The sequence below is a fragment of the Ictalurus punctatus genome, chromosome 16, assembly GCF_001660625.3.
Source record: "Ictalurus punctatus breed USDA103 chromosome 16, Coco_2.0, whole genome shotgun sequence".
Lineage (NCBI taxonomy): Eukaryota > Metazoa > Chordata > Actinopteri > Siluriformes > Ictaluridae > Ictalurus > Ictalurus punctatus.
Genome location: NC_030431.2, coordinates 13,907,822 through 13,927,428, shown reverse-complemented (window position 1 = coordinate 13,927,428; position 19,607 = coordinate 13,907,822). Strand labels below are relative to the sequence as shown.

The window sequence follows — 19,607 nt, the reverse complement described above, 5'->3', positions numbered from 1 at the left end:
TCACTAATTATACACTGTGGATTCAGAGACAGGATTTGGTCAGTACTTACAGTCCATGTTAGCCGGATGCTTGATGCAGTCAGCAGCACAGGCTGCTGTAGTTCTACAGCCACTTCCCCTAGCTCTCGCTGAACCTGCCTATGGTCCACGCCCTGTCCTGTTGGACTTACATCTAAACATAATAAAGTATAAGAACTGTTACTGTTGCATTTCTGTAGCATCTCGGTCCTGACTGCACATTCCACAGACACCAGATAATATTAAATCAAGTCTCAAATCATATCTATAGGATTACCTTATCTTAAAAAATAATCCATGTGCTACAATTTGCTACCAATTTTCTACAGTTTTGTTATTGATTCATGATAAGACAAGACTCAGAGAGTGCCAAATACACACCTTGTGTGCGCACAGGCTCTGAGATCGGACTGGGGTCGCTAAGTCCGTAGGCATTAACCGCTCGGATAATGAAGAGGTAGATGGTGTTGGGGAAGAGGCCAGTCACTGTGTGCTTTTCAAATCGCACCAGGTCGGCTACTGTCTGCCATGTATTGCCTGCGGACTGGCTGCAGGGTGAGAAAAAAATTATGCGACATATTCATAAGTGAAACAGCTTATTAAATTACACAAATCACTGACCTTCACAACTGCAAAAGTAGAGTAACCGTTTAATGTGAACACAGTTATCAAACCAACCATATGATGTCTCGAGTATAAAATCAGTGAATCCAAGTACATTTATTCTAGTGCATTCATTTATATAGTGTGTACAATAGTGTGTGTGTGTGTGGTTGCTCGCTTTAACACAAAATGGCATTCTTATTGCTTTTCATCGGTGAGCTCAGAGATAATCATTACATGCTCTACTGAATGATACAGCTCATTGTGGATGTATGACAGTTCTCTGTGATGACAGTTATTTTTAGCTGGGTTTACACACCAGGAAGCAAATAGCAGAATGCAAGCATTCTACATGACTCGGGCTGAACCATCTAACCTTGTGCGTCCAAAAACCTTTGCAGCAAGACTGGGGCACGTACATATATGTCTCGCCGAGAGACTTTTGGCCTGAAAATAGAATCGTATTCGTTAAGAAGGCAAAACCACATTTGAGAAATGCAAACTTTTAGCCTGAGAGGTTCTGGTTTGGCTGCAAATAAATAAACAGCTTCGAAATCTTCTTAAAGGAATACTTATAAAACTAATCTCTAGCCAGTGCATCCGTAGAACATGTAGGGCTGGGCAGTAAAGTGGTATCGGCATTTAAAGATGGTAACGAGAGAAAAAACGTTCGGTGTAACCCTCGATAAAATGTAAACAGACATGAAGTTTGGTTGCATGAACAATTCTCAAGCGTGTGATGTCCCTGGATCATGAAAAGCCTATTGTACACCTTGATAAAGGAGTGTACTATGAGAGATAAGCACACAGTCAATAACAAGTTGCGGATCTGTGGGGTTCGGATGCGTCATCGCCATGTGACATCAGAACACACAAGCGCATCAGAAAATTAGTTCAGAGACTGCCGAGGAGGCGGAGGAGATTTGCTTTCTTTTCGTCTGACCGACATTGCAAAAAACCCCCCAAAAAACGTCCCGACCAAGTACAGAGAAACAAGCTACGAGAGACTTACAGTGTGCATGCGCAACGCTCCGCACATGTACAGTGTGTGTGGCTCTGAACAGCATGCGAGGTAGAAAGGTGACATTTTGTCGCTTTTTGTATTTTCTGTTAAAATGTCTGCTCAGGGGAGGACAAGGAGTGTCCTCAGAGCAGGAGCTCAACTCGTCAGACACGGACTCCAGCACAGTGTTAGTACACAGTGGAAGTACGTGTTAAAGTGGAAGTTTTATACGAGGCTTGGCTAACTATGCTAACAGGCTCAGCACAAACCAGAGCACCAGGAGTCCCATTCAGCACTATAATGCGATGTTCATCTCACTCAAAGTTTGCCTTTTACACTGCACACATTTTGTAACATTTTATTTATTACGTTTCTTTCAAGAGTTTCTTTAACACTTATTTATTTAATCTTTATATTAGATATAAGAGAAACTATTTGATTAAATTCTATTTTGCTTTTGACTGTTCAAGCTAAAATTATTGTTGTTTGCCTTAATAAAGTTGGTAAATTAAAAATCCAGTGGTTAAATTCAAACTATTTTTTTTTTACTAGTCTTTGTTTAAAAAAAGATTCAAATTGATCAATAATTATCCATATCGAATTATACGAAAAATTATATTGTGATAATTTTTTTTAGCTGTAATGCCCAGCCCTAAGAACATGTGTGATTACAAACAAACAAGAATTTTGATGCTTCTGTGAACTGAAAGAACATAAAACCTGCTTCGCCAAAACTTACTTGTAATGGAGGTCTAAGTGAAATTGCTGAGGAAGTCAATAAAGGTTTACGTATTTTTGATTTCCTCAGGTAATGTTTTTTTGCAGATGAAACTTTAAATCCATATAATGTATTCTTTCAAAGATATACTTTTCCAAAGGTCAGACTTTCTGTTTATGCTTTAACAACATCTGTGCAGTTCAATGTAAACGCAGAAATGAGAATCTCAAGATGCAGGATTTCTTGTTATTGCATTGCTCCATTGTTGAAAAGTTGGATTATATTATTTAAGAACAGAAATGATAAAACATTCACTCCATTGTTGGAAGACACTGTAGACATTTGGGAAATGCCAATCAGCCTACAATGCAAGTCTTTGGACTGGGGGAGGAAACCGGAGAACCAGGGGGAAACCCCTAAAGCACACAAGCTCACAACGGCAGAGGTGGGAATCAAACCTCCAACCCAGGTAGTGCGAGGCAAACGTCCTAACCAGCAAGTCTTAATAAAGAAAGACTGTTAGAGTTGGCAAATTGTTGTGGTATATACAAGGAATACACACAACCTCAGACTGGTAACAGCACTACCCCGTCTCTGATTATTTTCCTATACTACCACTTCCTGACATGTTTTATTCCTTACCTATTGTAGGTTACAGATGCAATGGATACAGATTAGGTTGAAGAACACTAGAGTATTTCTTTAATCCCTATATAATCACAGTATATAAAAACGACTTCACTTTAGACTGGGGTCATATTACACCCTATCCACATCTGTCTTACACCCTATCCATATCTGTATTATACACATACATTATACGCTACACACATCTGTACACTGCGGACTTTAATTGTCAGTGGTTAACCAACATCTTCACTCTGCATTTATATTCCCGGTGAGCGTCTTCCTGCTTCAGACACGGGCAACCTGCAACGTTCCAGAGAGGCATGAACACCGGGAGGCTCGTAAATATTCAGCTCGCAGCACTGAGAAAGAGAGGCTATAAATCCAAGGTCACTTTGGCCATTGCCTGGGAACAAATGCACATGCCTCCTTCCTCCTCTGTCCTTTGCCCTACAGTATGAATGCATACAGCTAGACAAAGAAAAAGAATACACTCTGCCCTTTTGTACTCCTTTAGAATTATTTAAAAAAATTACAGAACAGATACAACCATACATTTAATCTTTTCCTTACTGAGGTGTCAGGAGACTATGCTGTCCTTTGCATTCTATAACCCTGTTCCTTCTTCCTCTTTACTCATCTTCCATCCATTTCTCATCTCCTGCCCTTTCTTCCTCCTATATGTCCCTTAGCACCACAGGCAAGGAAATGTTATTGTAAACACTACATTCAAGCCCAGAACACTCAATAAAGAATCAATTTTGGGTCATGTGGCACCACAAACCGCTGCCTGAGGGGCCAGAGAGTGGAGTAAAGCGCATTGTCAGTGCTTATGTGTGTGTGTGAGCGTGCAGCGCTCTGTTATTCAGCGTGCATCGCACCCTCCATGAGCCCTCACTGCAAAGCCCACAGGACCTCAGCTCTGTAATTAGAGCGAGCCCCATTACAGCAGGCTTACAATAGCCTGAAGAGTCATCCGGGTGGACTGGATTTGAATTCATTAGCATGTCATGTTTTTCCCGCTGTCGGTCCCGTCTGAGAGAGCAGCCCACATTCCACAGTTAAATTTACCATGCACAGAATTTTGCATTTACCAAATACAAAAGAGGCACGAATTCTAAACACGGATGGCACTGAGAGTCTTAAGTGCAGGTTAAGGTTCACACTCTGAAGCGTGCATATGAGATGAGAGAGAAAGATACAGGAGGAGGGAAGGGGGTCAATAATAGGGCACCTACAGGGCAATACTTTCTCATGTCTGTCATGCTTGGCTAGCATAGCTGTCACACTGACACTCAATTAATAAAAAATGAAGGATGTCTTATAAGAGCTGCCTCTGGCAGGAGACAATAATATCCGGCAGAAGAAAAAAAAAAGAGAGAGAGAGGAGACAAGGCACTGGGGAGTCAGTGAATGTATGTGTCCAATGGAGTGAACAAATGTCTCTGAAGGTATATGCGCTGTGGTGACACGAGTGTTTGTGTGTGTGTGCGTATGTGTATTTGTCAGTATAGAAAAGTCATCCAATAAGAAAGTTTTCATTCCATCACTTTAAAAACTGCACTTTTTCAGACTAAATAAGAAATCCATGAAAATCAGTGTTTCCACATACAGCACATTCAGTCTTCTTGCTATTGGTTCCAGTAAAAAATAACAGACCTTTTTAATTGTATTCATTTTTCATATCCAAAAAAGCTAAAAGTATTTCTTGTTAGTGGGCACAGACTTTGAGGCCATGCAGTACAGTACATGTGTGTGTGTGTACTTGCATTCATATGTATAAAAGCATCTGTCTGCATTACAGTTTCTCTTACCTGAAGGCCTCGATGATGTAAGAGGTCACGGCAGAGCCACCCTCGTGGGCGTTAGGCTGCCAGGTCAACGTCACACTGTTCCGCGTCACATCGGTCACGACAGGTTTGTGAGGTGGCCCGGGCAACTGGTAAGGCTCAGAGACAGGAGCCATAGCCACATCAACACTCTCTGCAACACACAGATTCACAGGCAAAAAAATGTCTCAGTACTTGTTCGGCATGTACACTGCTTAACCGCTTGTTTACAGTTTACGTCACGATTACCTTTTTTTTTTTTTCGCTTGGCTGAATTTATCCATTGCAAAAAAATGACAGCTTAGCAAGAGAAGATATCTTGAATAAAGGAAAAGTCATCTAATATTTCTTATTAGGAGATTATGAATATACAACAAATATAAGCCCATTTAGCCTATTTACAGAAATATTTGCCAATTTCAAGCTTAAATCTGCCAATATAATAATATATCTGCCAATACAATATGAAATTTGAAGCTTAAAATGAGTAAATATGTCTAGAAATAGGATTAATACTAATAGGGCTGTTTAAAAACAATCTTATATAGAATATTGGTTGAACTTCCCTATATTTAAGACTTTTTTTTTTTTTAAACATGCTATCATTTTTAAATCAGATAGTCAAATAAAATTTGTATTTATATTGCATTTATAGTATATAGTACGATTCCTATTATAAAATTACAATAAACCAAATAGATGATTATTAAACCATTTTCTAGGTTTGTACTAATTTCGAGCTTGAAATGATCCTGTTTAATTGGCAGATTTTTCTCAATCTCATAATAAGAAATATTAGGTTAATTTGCCCATATTCAAGATATTTTCACTGGCTAAGATATCATTTTTCACAGTAAGATATAATGTTTCAGGTCACTGTAATCAAAGAGTAAGATGGTGAAATAAACTTTTTCGTATATAATATCACAAAAGATGGCTTAGGTAATAGGCCGTCACTGCTAAGTAGTTAAAAACATGATTATATGCCTGTTTTTCAATTTGCCTCATAATTGGCTGACTTTGTAAACAAAGACTAGTACTAGTCTAGGGAAGTTTTCCAAAAGTCAACCCTGAGTTTAAGGGTGTTTTCACGCTGGCTAGTTTGGAGTGTTTGTTAAGGAACCTAGTGCGTTTTCTCCCTTGGTTCAGTTCGTTTAGACATATATGAACATGGCAATTGCACTTGGATCCGGGTCTTGGCCCGATTGCAAACGAACTCTCGAGTCTTTCGCTTGTGCTGAGAAAGCAATCTGACCCAACGGACCAACCTGTATAGTAATGCTTAATGGAAACTGTGTTAAGTAAAAAACGTGTTTGTTTTGCTAATGTCTCGCTACATGAATCGTGGTTAAACTTGGACCAAAGACAAGGTAAAATGCCTCACTGAAATTTGGTCTGAACATATTTCTGAACAACTTTCAAAAACACACAAAAAACACAGAGGTTTAGAAGGTGGTTAGTGAGCGTCTCAAGGAGATGGGCTTTAATCGCTAAATGGAACATATAAATTAGACCAATTATAATAAATACAGCTAAAAAAGAAAGCCAAAATAAGCTCTGTCTGTCCATCTTGATGGATGACTCCTATGAGCAGAACCCCGGAAGGTAAACAGGTGCACTCTAACCAATGAGATAAACTAATTTTGGTGCGCTTTGAAAAGTTGCCTTTTGAAAACAAACCAAACCAAGGAGAAAATGCGACATTGTAACAATTTAAGTCCCCGTTTCAGAAAAATGCCCTAAGACAAGGTTTAATAGCTTTGGGATAACTTGTCACTTATTAAGCACCAGAACTCTCTCTTGCTCTTCTCACTGCATTCTTTTCCAATTAGATCAGTCAGTCACTACTAATGAAGGTAATTCTATTTCCTGCTGCGCAAATTGACAATGACAGTGTTTGTGTGAGGCTATTCCATGGTTAATGATAACAAATACAGCACAACCTCAAACAAACAAACAAAAAAAAGAGAAATGTACATGCACAACTAAAATGTACTAATGAAGCAAGTGTGTGGGTCTGAGTGTTTACCTTTTACAGTAAGTACTCCACTCCAACTGGTCTCGCCACTGGAGCTGGAGGCGACACAGGTGTAGACCCCCGAGTCTGTTTCCTAGCAACAGCAGTATCAGGGTCAACATTTGCATGGGCGCAAAATATGATTGCGCACGCACTGTGATTGATCTGTACACTCGAAAAGCAGCCCTCCTGCCCAGTATTTATTATTAACAACTATGAAAGTTACTGTTCTAGTTTGAAACGTAGGAAGCATGTTGTGTACTAAAAGCATCATTAAAATATCACTCATATACTCCTTGGACAAAACATTAGTTGCATCCACTGATAGCATATATATTCTATGTATGAAAATGTTTGCACTGTCATATAAGTGTGAAAATAAAATTAAATAAATGTAAACTTTTTTTAAAAATACTGTAATATGTGGAGAATAATCTTTCATATTATTTTAATCATTCAAATTCAAATCCCTATGAGAAGCATTAAAACAGAAGTAAAACATTAAATAAATACAATAGTAATGTCATTAATAACATAATTGGCAAAATTGGTTTATATCATATATATATATATATATATGATATAAACCAATATTTATATATATATATCAAAAAGCATATAATAGTATATAATATAACATGATAATATAATTTATGTAAGTTTTATAATAATAATAATAATAATGATAATAATAATAATAGTGGCATATAATTTCTATTATGATCTTTCTGATAATTATCTGCTATACTGAATGACATGCTATTTCAAATATTTTCTGCATTATTCTTTAATACAAACACAAATATAGAGGAAACATGCCAGTGTCTACTGTCAAGGCGTAAGGGTTTTGAAAACACTTTTATCGTCAGCGAATATAGCAAGTGTTTGAATGTTACTCTTTATGGTTCTTTCCCAACCATAAAAAAAAATCATAACCACACACGAATGGTACAATATCATCACCAGTATTGAGTGTTAACAGACAGGGTAGTAGACTAACATCAGGAATGTACATCTAAAAATATTTCAGATCATCAAACAGCATTCACATTATTCTGATAGCAGTGTTAAACTGTAGTATGAGGTACAGTGTGTGTATGTGTATGTTCAGAAAGAAGGGAAAGAGTGAAGAATTCAGAGAGACAGGAGGTGGGAGGGAGCGATGAGGGGATGTGCACAGAAGGTGAGACCCATTAAATTTTAACTCCCTGGCTGAGGGGCAGAATCATGACTGAAATTGCTTACAACAGTGGAAGATGTATCACTTTTTTTTTTCTCTCGGTGGAAAAGATCTAATAGTGCTGACAGCACAGAGACATCGCTCATAGCTCTAATACACATACACATACACAGAGACGTACACACCACCATGCATGACAACACACACTCACCCCCTCCCCACACACACACACCTGAACCATACTGATAGCCAGTCAACTGTAGAGTTCAAGGTTTCCAGCTTCACACACTATTAAGGGCTAAATCCATGCTATACTCTGCAGTCTATACTTGCAATTAAAACAGTAAATGTGCTTTACTGATTAGTTTGTTTCCAAATCATGTTCAATGACAAATTCTAACTTTGCGTTTTTATAAATCAAACCGAATGCTCATAGGTCGCTATAGACTACTAAGTACTGCATATCTGGTCACATAACATTGTGCACACAAACACATGGTATTTCATAATTGGAAAAATTGTTTCTATGTAAAACACAATCTCTGGTTATGTTTTTAACAAATACATATTGCGGAAGAATTACAACCACATACCCAAGAGATTTATCTAGATAATCTGCTTTCTTTCTTTCAATCTACCTTTAACTGTGAAAGTGCATGTGAAAGGCACGTGTACGTTTTTTTTATCTTCAAAGATATCAAGATCATCTTTTGAGTGCAGACCTAAATAAGCACCAACAGAATTTTATATTGCTGACTGTTGTGTTCAACATGCCAATAAAGCCCCTTATGTTTATGTTGCAGAACGCCTCAGGTGTGTACACATAAAAGTACAGATTGATGACAAATTAAAGGAAAAACCATGGCTTTTTTGTGTGTGTGTGCTGTGGGAAGCATTTATTTTTGCTGGTTTGTGTTCTGGGTAAACCTGTCCCATTAGATGGAAGGGTCACTGCAAATCAATACAAAGTGACTGATCACCTTTACGCTGTGATGAAATATTTCTAATCCGAAGGGAGCAGTCTTTTCCAGGATGACGCCGCACCCATACATAAGGCACGGCAGCTCACTGAATGGTTTGATGAGGATAAAAATGATATAAATCTATGCTATGGCTTTTCCAAGCACCATCTCAACTTAATTGAACAGTGAATGTGAGTGACGTGTTAAGACTCTCTCAGTGCTCATAATAACCATCATCAAAACACCGCAAAAGGCAATATCTTTCGTAAGAATGGTGTTCAGACTTGTAGAACCCATGCCAAAGTGCACTGAAGATGTTCTGGTGCTGCACATTGGCCCAACACCTCACAAAAACCCTTTGTGTCGTGTTCTCCTTTAATTTGTCACATGCCTATATTTCTGTGTCTTTTGGCATTGCGTAAGGATGTAATGGTGTCTTATTTTCTCTAGCGCTGTTAGTGTCTGTTCAGAGAAGTGTGAGAAAGTTGTGACAGCATGTGTGAGAAAGAGTAAGATAGAGAAAGAAATTGCAAACTGGAGCCATACTGCCACTCAACTTCTATCACTTTGTTGTAACACTTTTTCATATAAGATCATTTTTTCCAATGGTTTTGACCAGAACTCCACTGTGATGTGCGCGCAGTAGGTGCCTGCTGATTTTTCAAGGCTGGCAGCCGTGCACGTTAAACATGCGATTAAAAATGCATGAGTGGAAAGGCAGCAGGGAGCTAAATATTTTCACTGCTTCTCAGATCTCTCTTTTTCTCTTTTCCCCTATACACTCTCTCATTCTCCCATCTCTCTTCTCTTTTTAGTTTGATGATATAAACTCTGACTTCTCCACTCACTCTCTCTCTGCTTTCAGAACAGTAGACTACAGATGGCCTCTGGTGATTCTGCCAGTAAAATCTTCACATCTTTCTGTCTCGTTGTTTTTAAGAGCCCTTTAAAATGGCATAATTTCTCTGAGAGATGGATGCTATTCAAACAACAGTTAATTCTAGTATCGTAAATGCAGGAGATATGAAATGATATAAGAAAAAACTGAATAAAACATAATGATCCACACTGTGGAAATTAGTAGTTTCTACTGAGTAGATGACAGCCTGGGCAGCTTTTAGTCTGTTACTCACTGGTTGCCACAGATTACAGAAAAGGATTGCTGAGAGTACAGTAGCCCATAAAGATTACATGACCTCACCCTGTGAGTCTCTATACGACTGAATGAGAATTTAATTAAAGGCCGAGCAGTCGTTAATCTGTCCAGGCCACAATCAATTAACCCAACATTTACACTCATTGCAATGGCAATCCCTTAGGTAGACACACACACACACACACACACACACACACACACACACACACACACACACACACAGTTAGCACTAAAGGTTTGTTCACTAAAATACTGTTCAAATTTTTACATTTACTCATTCAAATCTAAATGACTCTTATTTGAAACTTTAAGATCCCTATGTAGTGAGCATATACAGTAAATATGGTATTTGTCACCATGTGTTTCGGTGTCACATAGATAATTATTTGCAAAGATCTAGCTAAATATAAGTAAAATACAGCCAAATAAAAAGTAAAATCTAGCTAAGTACCAGTAAAATTCTAGTTAAATATCAGTAAAACCTAATTACACATCAACAATCTAGCTAGATATCAGAAGAACAGGCTAAACATAAGTAAAATCTAGATAAATACCGGTAGAATCTAGCTAAATATCAGTGAAATTTAAATAAACATCAGTCAAATATAGCTAGATATCGGAAGAACAGGCTAAATGTCAGTAAAAATATAGCCAAATAAACAGTAAAATCTAGCTAAATACCAGTAAAATCTACTTAAACATCATTCAAATCTAGATAAATAACTTTAAAATCTAGCTACATATCAGTAAAATCTAAATAAACACCAGTAAAATCTAGCTAGATATCAGAAGACCAAGCTAACTGTCAGTATAATGTAGGTAAATATCAGTATAATCTAGCTGTTTGTAGAAAGCTATTTATAAGCTCATTAATATTCTGCAGAAATCCATATTCTAATTTAGTTAAATATTACATCTTGAAGTAATTAAAGGCTAATTAAAATTTGAAATCCACTTTAAAAGAAAAGTCATCTTATTGTTGTCCATCTCTCCAGCTTGACAGGCTGGGTCAGCTACAAACTGACTCTACACTAGCTCTTTTTATGAAGAGCAGCTCGCCTGACCCCATCATAAATCGGAGTGCTAAGCAGACCTGTTGTGTTGATGTTCCGTCTCTGTACTTTTTGTTGCTTTCCGAGACAAACATGGACATGTTTTACAAACGGAACTGCACAACAGATTTGCAGGTGAGCTGAACTACAGACGTGAATTTTAAACTTGGTGTAACAGCATATGGTGACTGTCAGATAAGACAGTTAACTATGAAACCTAACATGCTGAATATGTTCTTTCTGAAATTCCATATGCTAAAGTCTCTAGGGTACTAAGATTTATTAAAAAAAAACAAAAAACAAAAAAAAACATGCATATTCACTCCTGTAACGTACCTGTAGGGCTGTGATTTGTAAGCTGTCATTCTCCATTAAGCTTATCCGCTCATCATTTCCCAGGATTCTCTGCCCATCACGTTCCCACTGAATGCTGGGTAATGGGTTGCCCATTACATGACACTGCAGTTGGGCAGTGGCTCCAGGAGCAAGCGTCTGATTGGCTGGGCCTTGACGGATGATGGGTGGGACCCGATCGGATGGCGCTAAATTCAAGCGAATGACAAGGTTAATAAGATATGGGACAAGAATGATAAACAATGAATATACAATGATGTTGACCACTGACTATCGCTACATTCATTACTCATGCCTGCAAATTACAGGGACAATTTGAATACAATTACAATACAATACAGGGACAATAAGGATGCAAGTGTGTACAATAACACAATTAAACCCAGTTTGTAGACTGTAAAAAACGAAAAGTTGACTAATTTTTTTGCGTTTACTCAATGTTATGTTTAGTTAACTTTTATTCTTTTTTTCTTTTTTTTTTACAGTGTAAGACAACTGACTGGCATGTGGAATTAAGTTTAAAACCACCAGACGTCTGTTTTTCAAGCTACTGTATACTCTGGATATCCGCAGAGTTATGCAGAAGTTAGTGGAGCAAGAAGAAGCAAAGTGCTATAGCTGATGCACTTGCTCTTCTCTTCAGTCACAACCTGCGAGTTGAAATAATGTAGCCCTAAGCAGGACAGGAAAACCTTTTACTGCGCTTAAGCCCATTAAATCATTACTATAGATTTCAGACTGGGACAGTGTGATGGAGCTGGAAGAAACTGTGCTCGTTAGCAGCAATCATCAACTTCCCTGTGCTATTAAATGGCAAAAAGCCAGATGTATGAGGGAGCTCCATCTGCATAGCGCTGTGTTATAATGCGTGTATCGGCTTTTACGATGAATTATGAGTTCTGATGCGGTTCTGCAGTGCATTACTCCACAACCTGCGGCATTCTGCACCCCACGTCAGCATGTCTTCACTACGGTGCATCATGTACTGTATGTGTGTTATTCCTAAGCTTTACTGGATAAATTATTCACAGCAAAACGGTCCCTATGTTGACCAGGGCTTTGATAAATAATTGACTTGTCAGTTACCTCAGCATTTTGCATTCTTTTTTTGTCGACAGATGGGAAATAGTTTTCAAAGACATGTTTAGAACACACTTTCACTTACTGTAGAAGAAATGAAGAGGCCATGAATGTGCAATGCAACATAAATACCATTTAGAGCTGTGTAAAAGATTCTGAGCTCTTAAATGTAACTCAGCTGGTGCAGTGCTGTTTCTCAACCCTCTTTGGTCCAAACTTGAGGTATATTCCCTCTCACCAAGTTTTAGTGTAGATACAACACCAAAACATTTTTTTCCTTACTTCAGGTGAAGTCCCTGTTCCCTCTCAAAGGGAACTCCACATTCTGTTTAGCACAACACTATGGGGACCGGCATCTGAAGCTTGTGTAAAATCATGCCTATATATAGGCCTGCCGTGATCAGGTGACATGGCAATTAAGCACATCGCGTGATATATATATATATATATATATATATATATATATATATATATATATATATATATATATATGTCACCTATGAACTGCGGTGTCAGCCTTATTATCTTCAGCGAGACTGCATGTCGGTTGTTTGTGTAAAGAAACAAAAGATGCTTCATTTTCTCTATATATTTTCTCAAAATCTCTGGACTTTTCTATCCCTTTAAAAAAAAGAGAAGTAAAAAAAAAGAATGAGCGAGAGAGAAAAGTATGAGTGAGAGAATTCAGGAAGTGTGTTACACCTTGCGCCTGTTTCATCACGGGGAGGAGTGCACACTTTCTGTGTGAAGTGTCTAGGGATGGAGCATGCCACGGCAGCCCCCGAGAGGTGTGACTGTGCGCACTGTAACATTGCAGATCTCGCGGATCTGGGCCGGCCGCCGCCGAGGCAGCTAGCCGTCTCAAGACCAGGGGATCGCATATGAATCTGGAAGAGGAGCTGGAGACGAGCACTGCTCTATCTCTTGTTCTGTCTTCCGGGTCCGGTTCTCCGCTGGATTTTGGAGCTCACGTCACGACTCCTCCTTCCGCTATGGAAAGCCAAAAAAAAAAAAAAAAATAATAATTCCCCTTTGACTCCGAGGAGCCAGAAGGATGTGCGAAAAACTGAGAGCAGCATATAATCAGCTGCTTGAAGTGATTACTAAGGCTGGATGTGTTTTTTTTTCTCCCCAGTGAAAGTGAATTCCTCACACTGCAGAAAACTCCCTTTTTTCCAGAAGTACATGAAAAATATCAGGCTTCTGTCGGAAAACCATGCATAAGCCATATTTATAACCCCACAATGTTGGATTATTCGGCCATTGTGGGGAATGAACGGCATGGCTATTTAGCTATGCTGAAGGTGGAGGAGGCGCTTGCGAGCTACCTCTCTCCATCGACAGCAGGTAATTTAGGGGGGGGGGGGGGGGGGGGGGGGCCTTTGCCATCCAAGCCATGTAAGGCCATCATGGCATTGGTGGACAAGTAGTGGGTCTTGCTTGTGGGTCACTGCAGACAATGACAGTGTTGCAGGCCTACCAAGCAGACCTGCTGAGTGAGATCGACATACGGTGGCATTCAGCCAGTTCCTTTCCTGTTGTGTCAAGTTCACCTGGGCATCCACAAGTGGAGCCCGGGCCAGCGCTAGTGCGAGGAAGACACAGTAGGCGAGTACGGCAGCCTGCCAACCCCTGCAGACAGCCAGGGGAACCGGGCGACCACAGTCACGGCCTGCTACTAGGCCTGATCTGAGAATGGTCATACAGGCCAAGCAGACAAAGAGGAGTGGTCCTGAGGGGCTCTGGAGGGACGTATCAGGGGACATGAGGTTGTTAGGGCAGTGAGCTCCCAGTGCTACTGTAGGGCCTCCCCTAACCAAGGCTGTCCCAAGTTTTCAGTATTCTCTGGTCAGTGAGCTGTCACAGGGCAACGAAAATCTGATGCTTTCCCTCCAATAGAATGTGGAATAGTTAACGTCACTAAAAGGCCGTCTAGCAGCATGGAAACTACTGCCAAATGTGTCTCCAAGGGTTCTGTCTACTGTAGAAAATGGTTACCGGGTCCAGTTTAGAGCTCGACCCCCCCGGTTCAGAGGTGTGCTCAGCACAGTAGTCGGCACAGACCAGAGCCCGACGTTAGCACAAGAAGTAAGATCCCTCCTGGACAAAGGGGCCATAGAATGTGTACCCCCTTCCCTGAGGGAGGGAGGTTTTTACAGCCATTATTTCCTGGTCCGCAAAAAATAGAGGAGTATGCAGCCAATTTTAGATCTGCGTCATCTGAACTGTACTCTTCGGACATACAGGTTCAAGATTCTGACGCCCAAACTTATCGTTCCACAGATTCAGTTTAAGGACTGGTTTGTGACGATAGATATAAAAGGTGCATATTTCCATATAGAAATATTGCCCAGTCACAGGAAGTTCCTGGGGTTTACGTTGGAGGTGACACATAAAAAGATCGGGTTCTTCCCTTCAGGCTAGCTTTATTCCCTTGCACCTTCACAAAGTGCATGGATGTCATTCTATTGTGACTCCAGGGCATCCGTGAACTAAACTACCTGGACGACTGGTTAATTCTAGCACGATCCAGGGAACTGGTGGTGCAACATCAAGATGTTGTTCTCACCCACATGAAGAGCTTGGGGCTCAGGTTGAACTTCAGAAAAGTATGCTTCTCCAGTGCAGTGGACAACTTTTCTAGGGGTTATAAGGATTCTACTTACGATGAGGGCGTTTCTATCCACAACATGCATAGGGTCAATCCTATCAACATTGAGCAAGATAAAGTTGGATCTTGGCATCCCCTTCAGTCTCTGTGGGAGACTATTGGAGCTTATGGCAGCAGCAGCCAACGTCATACTGTTGGGTCGATTGCACAGGAGACCGTTTCAGTGGTGGAAACCTCTGAGAGTAATCAGTGTCACGCGGTGATGCTTACATGCTCTGAGAATTTGAAGTGTCCCCGGTTTCTAGCCTTGGATCACACTCTAGTGGTATCTCCTTAGCACAAGACGGTAATGACAGACACCTCCCTCATGGGAGCGCGGTCTTAGACAGCTGTCCAGCTCACGGTCTCTGGAACGGCCCTCATCTGGAGTGGCATCTAAATTGCCTAGAAATGTGGGCCATATTTCTAGCACTGAAATTCCTTCTTCCTCATGTGTTTACAGACAACACAGTGGTGGCCTCATATATTGACCACCAGGGAGGATTATGTCCGCGCCCCCTGTTCAGGCAGGTGCAACTAATTCTTCTCTGGGCAAAGGGAAAGTTTTGTCAGTGAGTGCAATGTACATTCTGGCCAACTGGAATGTGGGGGCAGACATCCTGTTGAGGCAGGGGCTGAGGCCCAGGGATTGGTGGCTCCATCCACAAGTGGTGGAGTCCATATGGCGGAGGTTTGGCCAAGCGGTAGTGGATGTGTTCACCTCCGAGGAGACAACACACTGCCCGCTATGGTTCGCCCTCACTCAATTAGGGCTGGATGCCATGGTGCACATGTGGACGAGGTCACATCTGCATGCTTTTCCCCCGATCGCTCTGCTCCCACAAGTTCTAGCGAGAGTTCGCCAAGACAGTCTACGTCTACTGCTAGTAGCACCTTATTGGCCAGCTCGAATATGGTTCTCAGAGATAATATCCCTGCTAGATGGCACGCCTTGGGAGATTCCCATTCGCAGGGATCTATTGTCTCAAGCCGAAGGGCTGATTTATCACCCTCAACCGGAACTATGTAAACTGTGGGTCTGGCCCCTGAGAGGCACCAGCTCATAAATTCTGGTCTTACAAATGAGGTTGTAGAGACCATGTTGAACACTAGAGCACGAGGAAATTGTATGCGCTCAAGTGGTGGCTTTTTGCCTTGCGGTGTGAGGAACGCCAGCTAGACCCAGTGAACTGCGCAATAGCTACAGTCCTGGAGTTCTTACAAGGACGTTTCTCAGCGGGTTGGGCTGAAGTTGGGTGATGTTGACACACACACACACACACACACACACACCAAGGTGAGACACACACACACACATGTGGGGTGATGTTGCCCCACAGAAAGCGTCTGTGGGGCAACATCCTCTAACTTCAAGGTTTATGTGTCAGACGGCTGAGACCCATCTGCAGTCCAAGAATACCTTCCTGGGACCTTTTCTGTGTTCTCATTTGAGCCCTTAGAGTCAACCTCTGAGAAACTAAAGGTAGCTCTTCTGCTGGTCCTGACATCTCTCAAGTGAGTAGGAGATCTACAAGCTCTCTCTGTTGCCCCTTCCTGCCTTGACTTTAGACCTGGATAAGCAAAGGCCTTCCTGTATCCAATGCCGGATTATATTCCTAAAGTGCCTACATCTGCTGCCCAGCCTGTGGTGTTGCAGGCTTTCTGCCCTCATCCATTCCTCACACCGGAACAAGAGAGAATGCACCTGCTGTGTCCATGAAGGGCTCTCTGTACTTACATCCACTGCTCCAGCCAGTGGCGTAAGTCGGAGCAGCTGCTCTTTTGCTTTGGCGGCGACAGTAGAGGTGATGCTGTGTCAAAGCAGCGCATCTCTAATTGGATAGTGGAAGCGATCTCTATGGCTTATGACGCACACGGTCTCGCTACGCCTCTGGGCATAATGGCTCATTCCGGGGGGGGGGTGTCACCTCCTGAAGGCTTTGTCCAATGGGGTATCCTTACAGGATGTGTATGCTGCTGCATACCCCTCGAGCTTGGGTCTTTTTGAACAGGCCGTACCCTCGGTATGACAGAGTGGGTACTCTCATTCCCATAGTGTTATGCATGGCAGACCTATAAATAGGCATGATTTTACACAAGCTTCAGATGCCGGTCAAGCGCGAGGGTGCTCCCCATAGCGTTATGCTAAACGCAATGTCCCTTCTCAGTGAACAGGGTTACATGCGTAACCCAGACATTCCATCATCTTCTTACAACCTGGTTTTGTGGATGTCTCTTCAGCATAAGATACTTCACCCAAATACTAACTAAATATAATATGAGATAATTATTTCATCAATAACAATAAACAAACAAGCAACTCAGTCATGGCTACTAAATGTGAATCAGACAGTTGATACATCATTGCGAATGGTGGTGTAACTAGAAGATTCAATAAAATGCCAGCAAAATGAATTAAATACCACATTATAGCCATCATAGACAGGAATTAGCTCACTGTACTTTGAATACTCATAAATGCTCACCCATAAGTGCTCACAAGAAGATATAAGACAATTTGATTTAAGTAACATTGAATTCGGTCTGTAAAATTGAATTACATCATTACAAAAATGCATACAGGTTTTAAAAGAAATGAGGCAAGTTGATTTAACTGTATACCATCAAGTTCCCATGAAATCAAATTTGAAGTTTTGTGGCTTTAATATGAATATGGTAGCCTTAAGGTTATCTATAACCTAGTGCCAAAATTCACATTTAGATGCATTTAGATATGTGCATTCAAATTTACAGTCTCTCCCTACCACCAATATGGATCAAGAATTTTGATTCTGCATTCATCTTCTCATCAGGTTTTCTGTCCAATCAAATCCTCTCTAGAATCTGAAGCTGTTGGGGAAATAAGTATTGGACGCGTCAACATTTTTTTATTTCCAATGAGGCTATTCACATGAAATTCACCAGACATCAGTATTAACTCAAGAAATCCGGAAATATTACAAACAAAGGCTTCTCCACTAAGTATTAAATAAATTTCATGTTCAATACTTTTTTCCTGTGCCATTACACTTTATTTATAGAGTTTAATGTTTAATGTTGTGAATTCTTTACATTTCCAGATTTCTTGAGTTAATACTGATGTCTGGTGAAAATTTCATGTGAATAACCTCATTGGAAATATATTTACTGAAAAAAACGTTGACACATCCAAAACTTATTTCCCCCACTATAAAAATCACCTTGCCGAAGTTGCCGCTGTTGAGTACGGCTTAACTAAACGCTATGGGGTATTTAAGAAGGGGGAGGAGCCACTTGATATGTCCCGCCCTAACTTTCTGTTCCAGTGGAAATTATGTAAACACGTTGAAAAAAACGCTGGATGTTTCAAGGCACTTCACAGGGGCTTTATTAATATATTAATTCTAAACCAACCCCATTTTACAATGACATCACCTGGGTTACCGCCTGTGCCAGTGATCGCAAAAATAATATAAAATGAATCTAATTAGTCAGTTCACAGTAATAGATGGACAGAGCGCATTAAGTCTGGGAAAAAGTATTATATTTCAAAACAGCTTACTTTTTATTTAGAACTTCTATATAATATAGAAGTCTAATATAGATCTCTAGATCTATATTATAGTTTAGTTAATGTTGTGCATATGGCACAGGATGGTGTGATTAGTATTACCTGTGACAGTTACATATATGCCCCCAGTTATGTCAGTCTTGTTATTCTGGTATACAGTGGTGTGTTTGTGATGGTGTTGCAGCATTCGGCAAGGTACATGCACCTGCATTAACACACACACTTCCACACATGATGCATAAACAGTTTATTGGTCATTGGGGAGCAGGAGGGAGCGGGCAAATGTTGTCGGCCTATTTGCATAGTTTGACGACAGCTTGTCCTTTTTGATTACGTCTCCCCTGCCTCCTGCTGCTCACTCCTTTGAGCATGTGGAATTTTTTTATTTGGGACGGCTTTGAAGAGGTTTTAATTTATTTTCCGGGTGAAAATGAGCCACGCCGGGTAAAGCTTGCTGTGATAAGGTCATGCACAAATAATACAATTACATTTATGGACCCGGAAGCTTAATGTCGTTAGACTGATATTAAAATACCAACCGTCTGTTAGCAGCTCTGTGTAAGGGTAAAGGATGATGTATGTGATGGTTACATACATAAAAAGAGCAACCCAAGTACACTGGTGTTGTTACCCACCGTCTTCCACTTCCAGCAGGGCTTTGGTGAGGACACTCCCTGCCACACTGATGGCCTGGCAAATATAATACCCAGAATCCTCGCTGTGTACATTGCTAATGGTGAGCTCACCACTCAGTGACACAGAGAAGCGGCCTGACAGTGCTGGCGGCTGGCTGGGGAACATCAGCATC

The 19,607-nt window shown here is 40.6% G+C and overlaps 1 protein-coding gene across 2 annotated transcripts in view; it reads right to left on the bottom strand.

Moving 5' to 3' along the window:
* robo3 (roundabout, axon guidance receptor, homolog 3 (Drosophila)) overlaps positions 1-19,607 on the bottom strand; it is a 103,247-nt gene that overhangs the window by 19,020 nt on the left and 64,620 nt on the right. For both annotated transcript variants that reach the window (XM_017489816.3, XM_053686801.1), the window contains 6 exons: positions 19,435-19,606; positions 11,502-11,707; positions 6,828-6,909; positions 4,784-4,952; positions 400-566; positions 51-172 (listed from right to left, as the gene is read on the bottom strand). In XM_017489816.3, coding sequence (XP_017345305.1) covers positions 51-172; positions 400-566; positions 4,784-4,952; positions 6,828-6,909; positions 11,502-11,707; positions 19,435-19,606 — 918 coding nt within the window. The remainder of the gene's footprint in view (positions 1-50; positions 173-399; positions 567-4,783; positions 4,953-6,827; positions 6,910-11,501; positions 11,708-19,434; position 19,607) is intronic.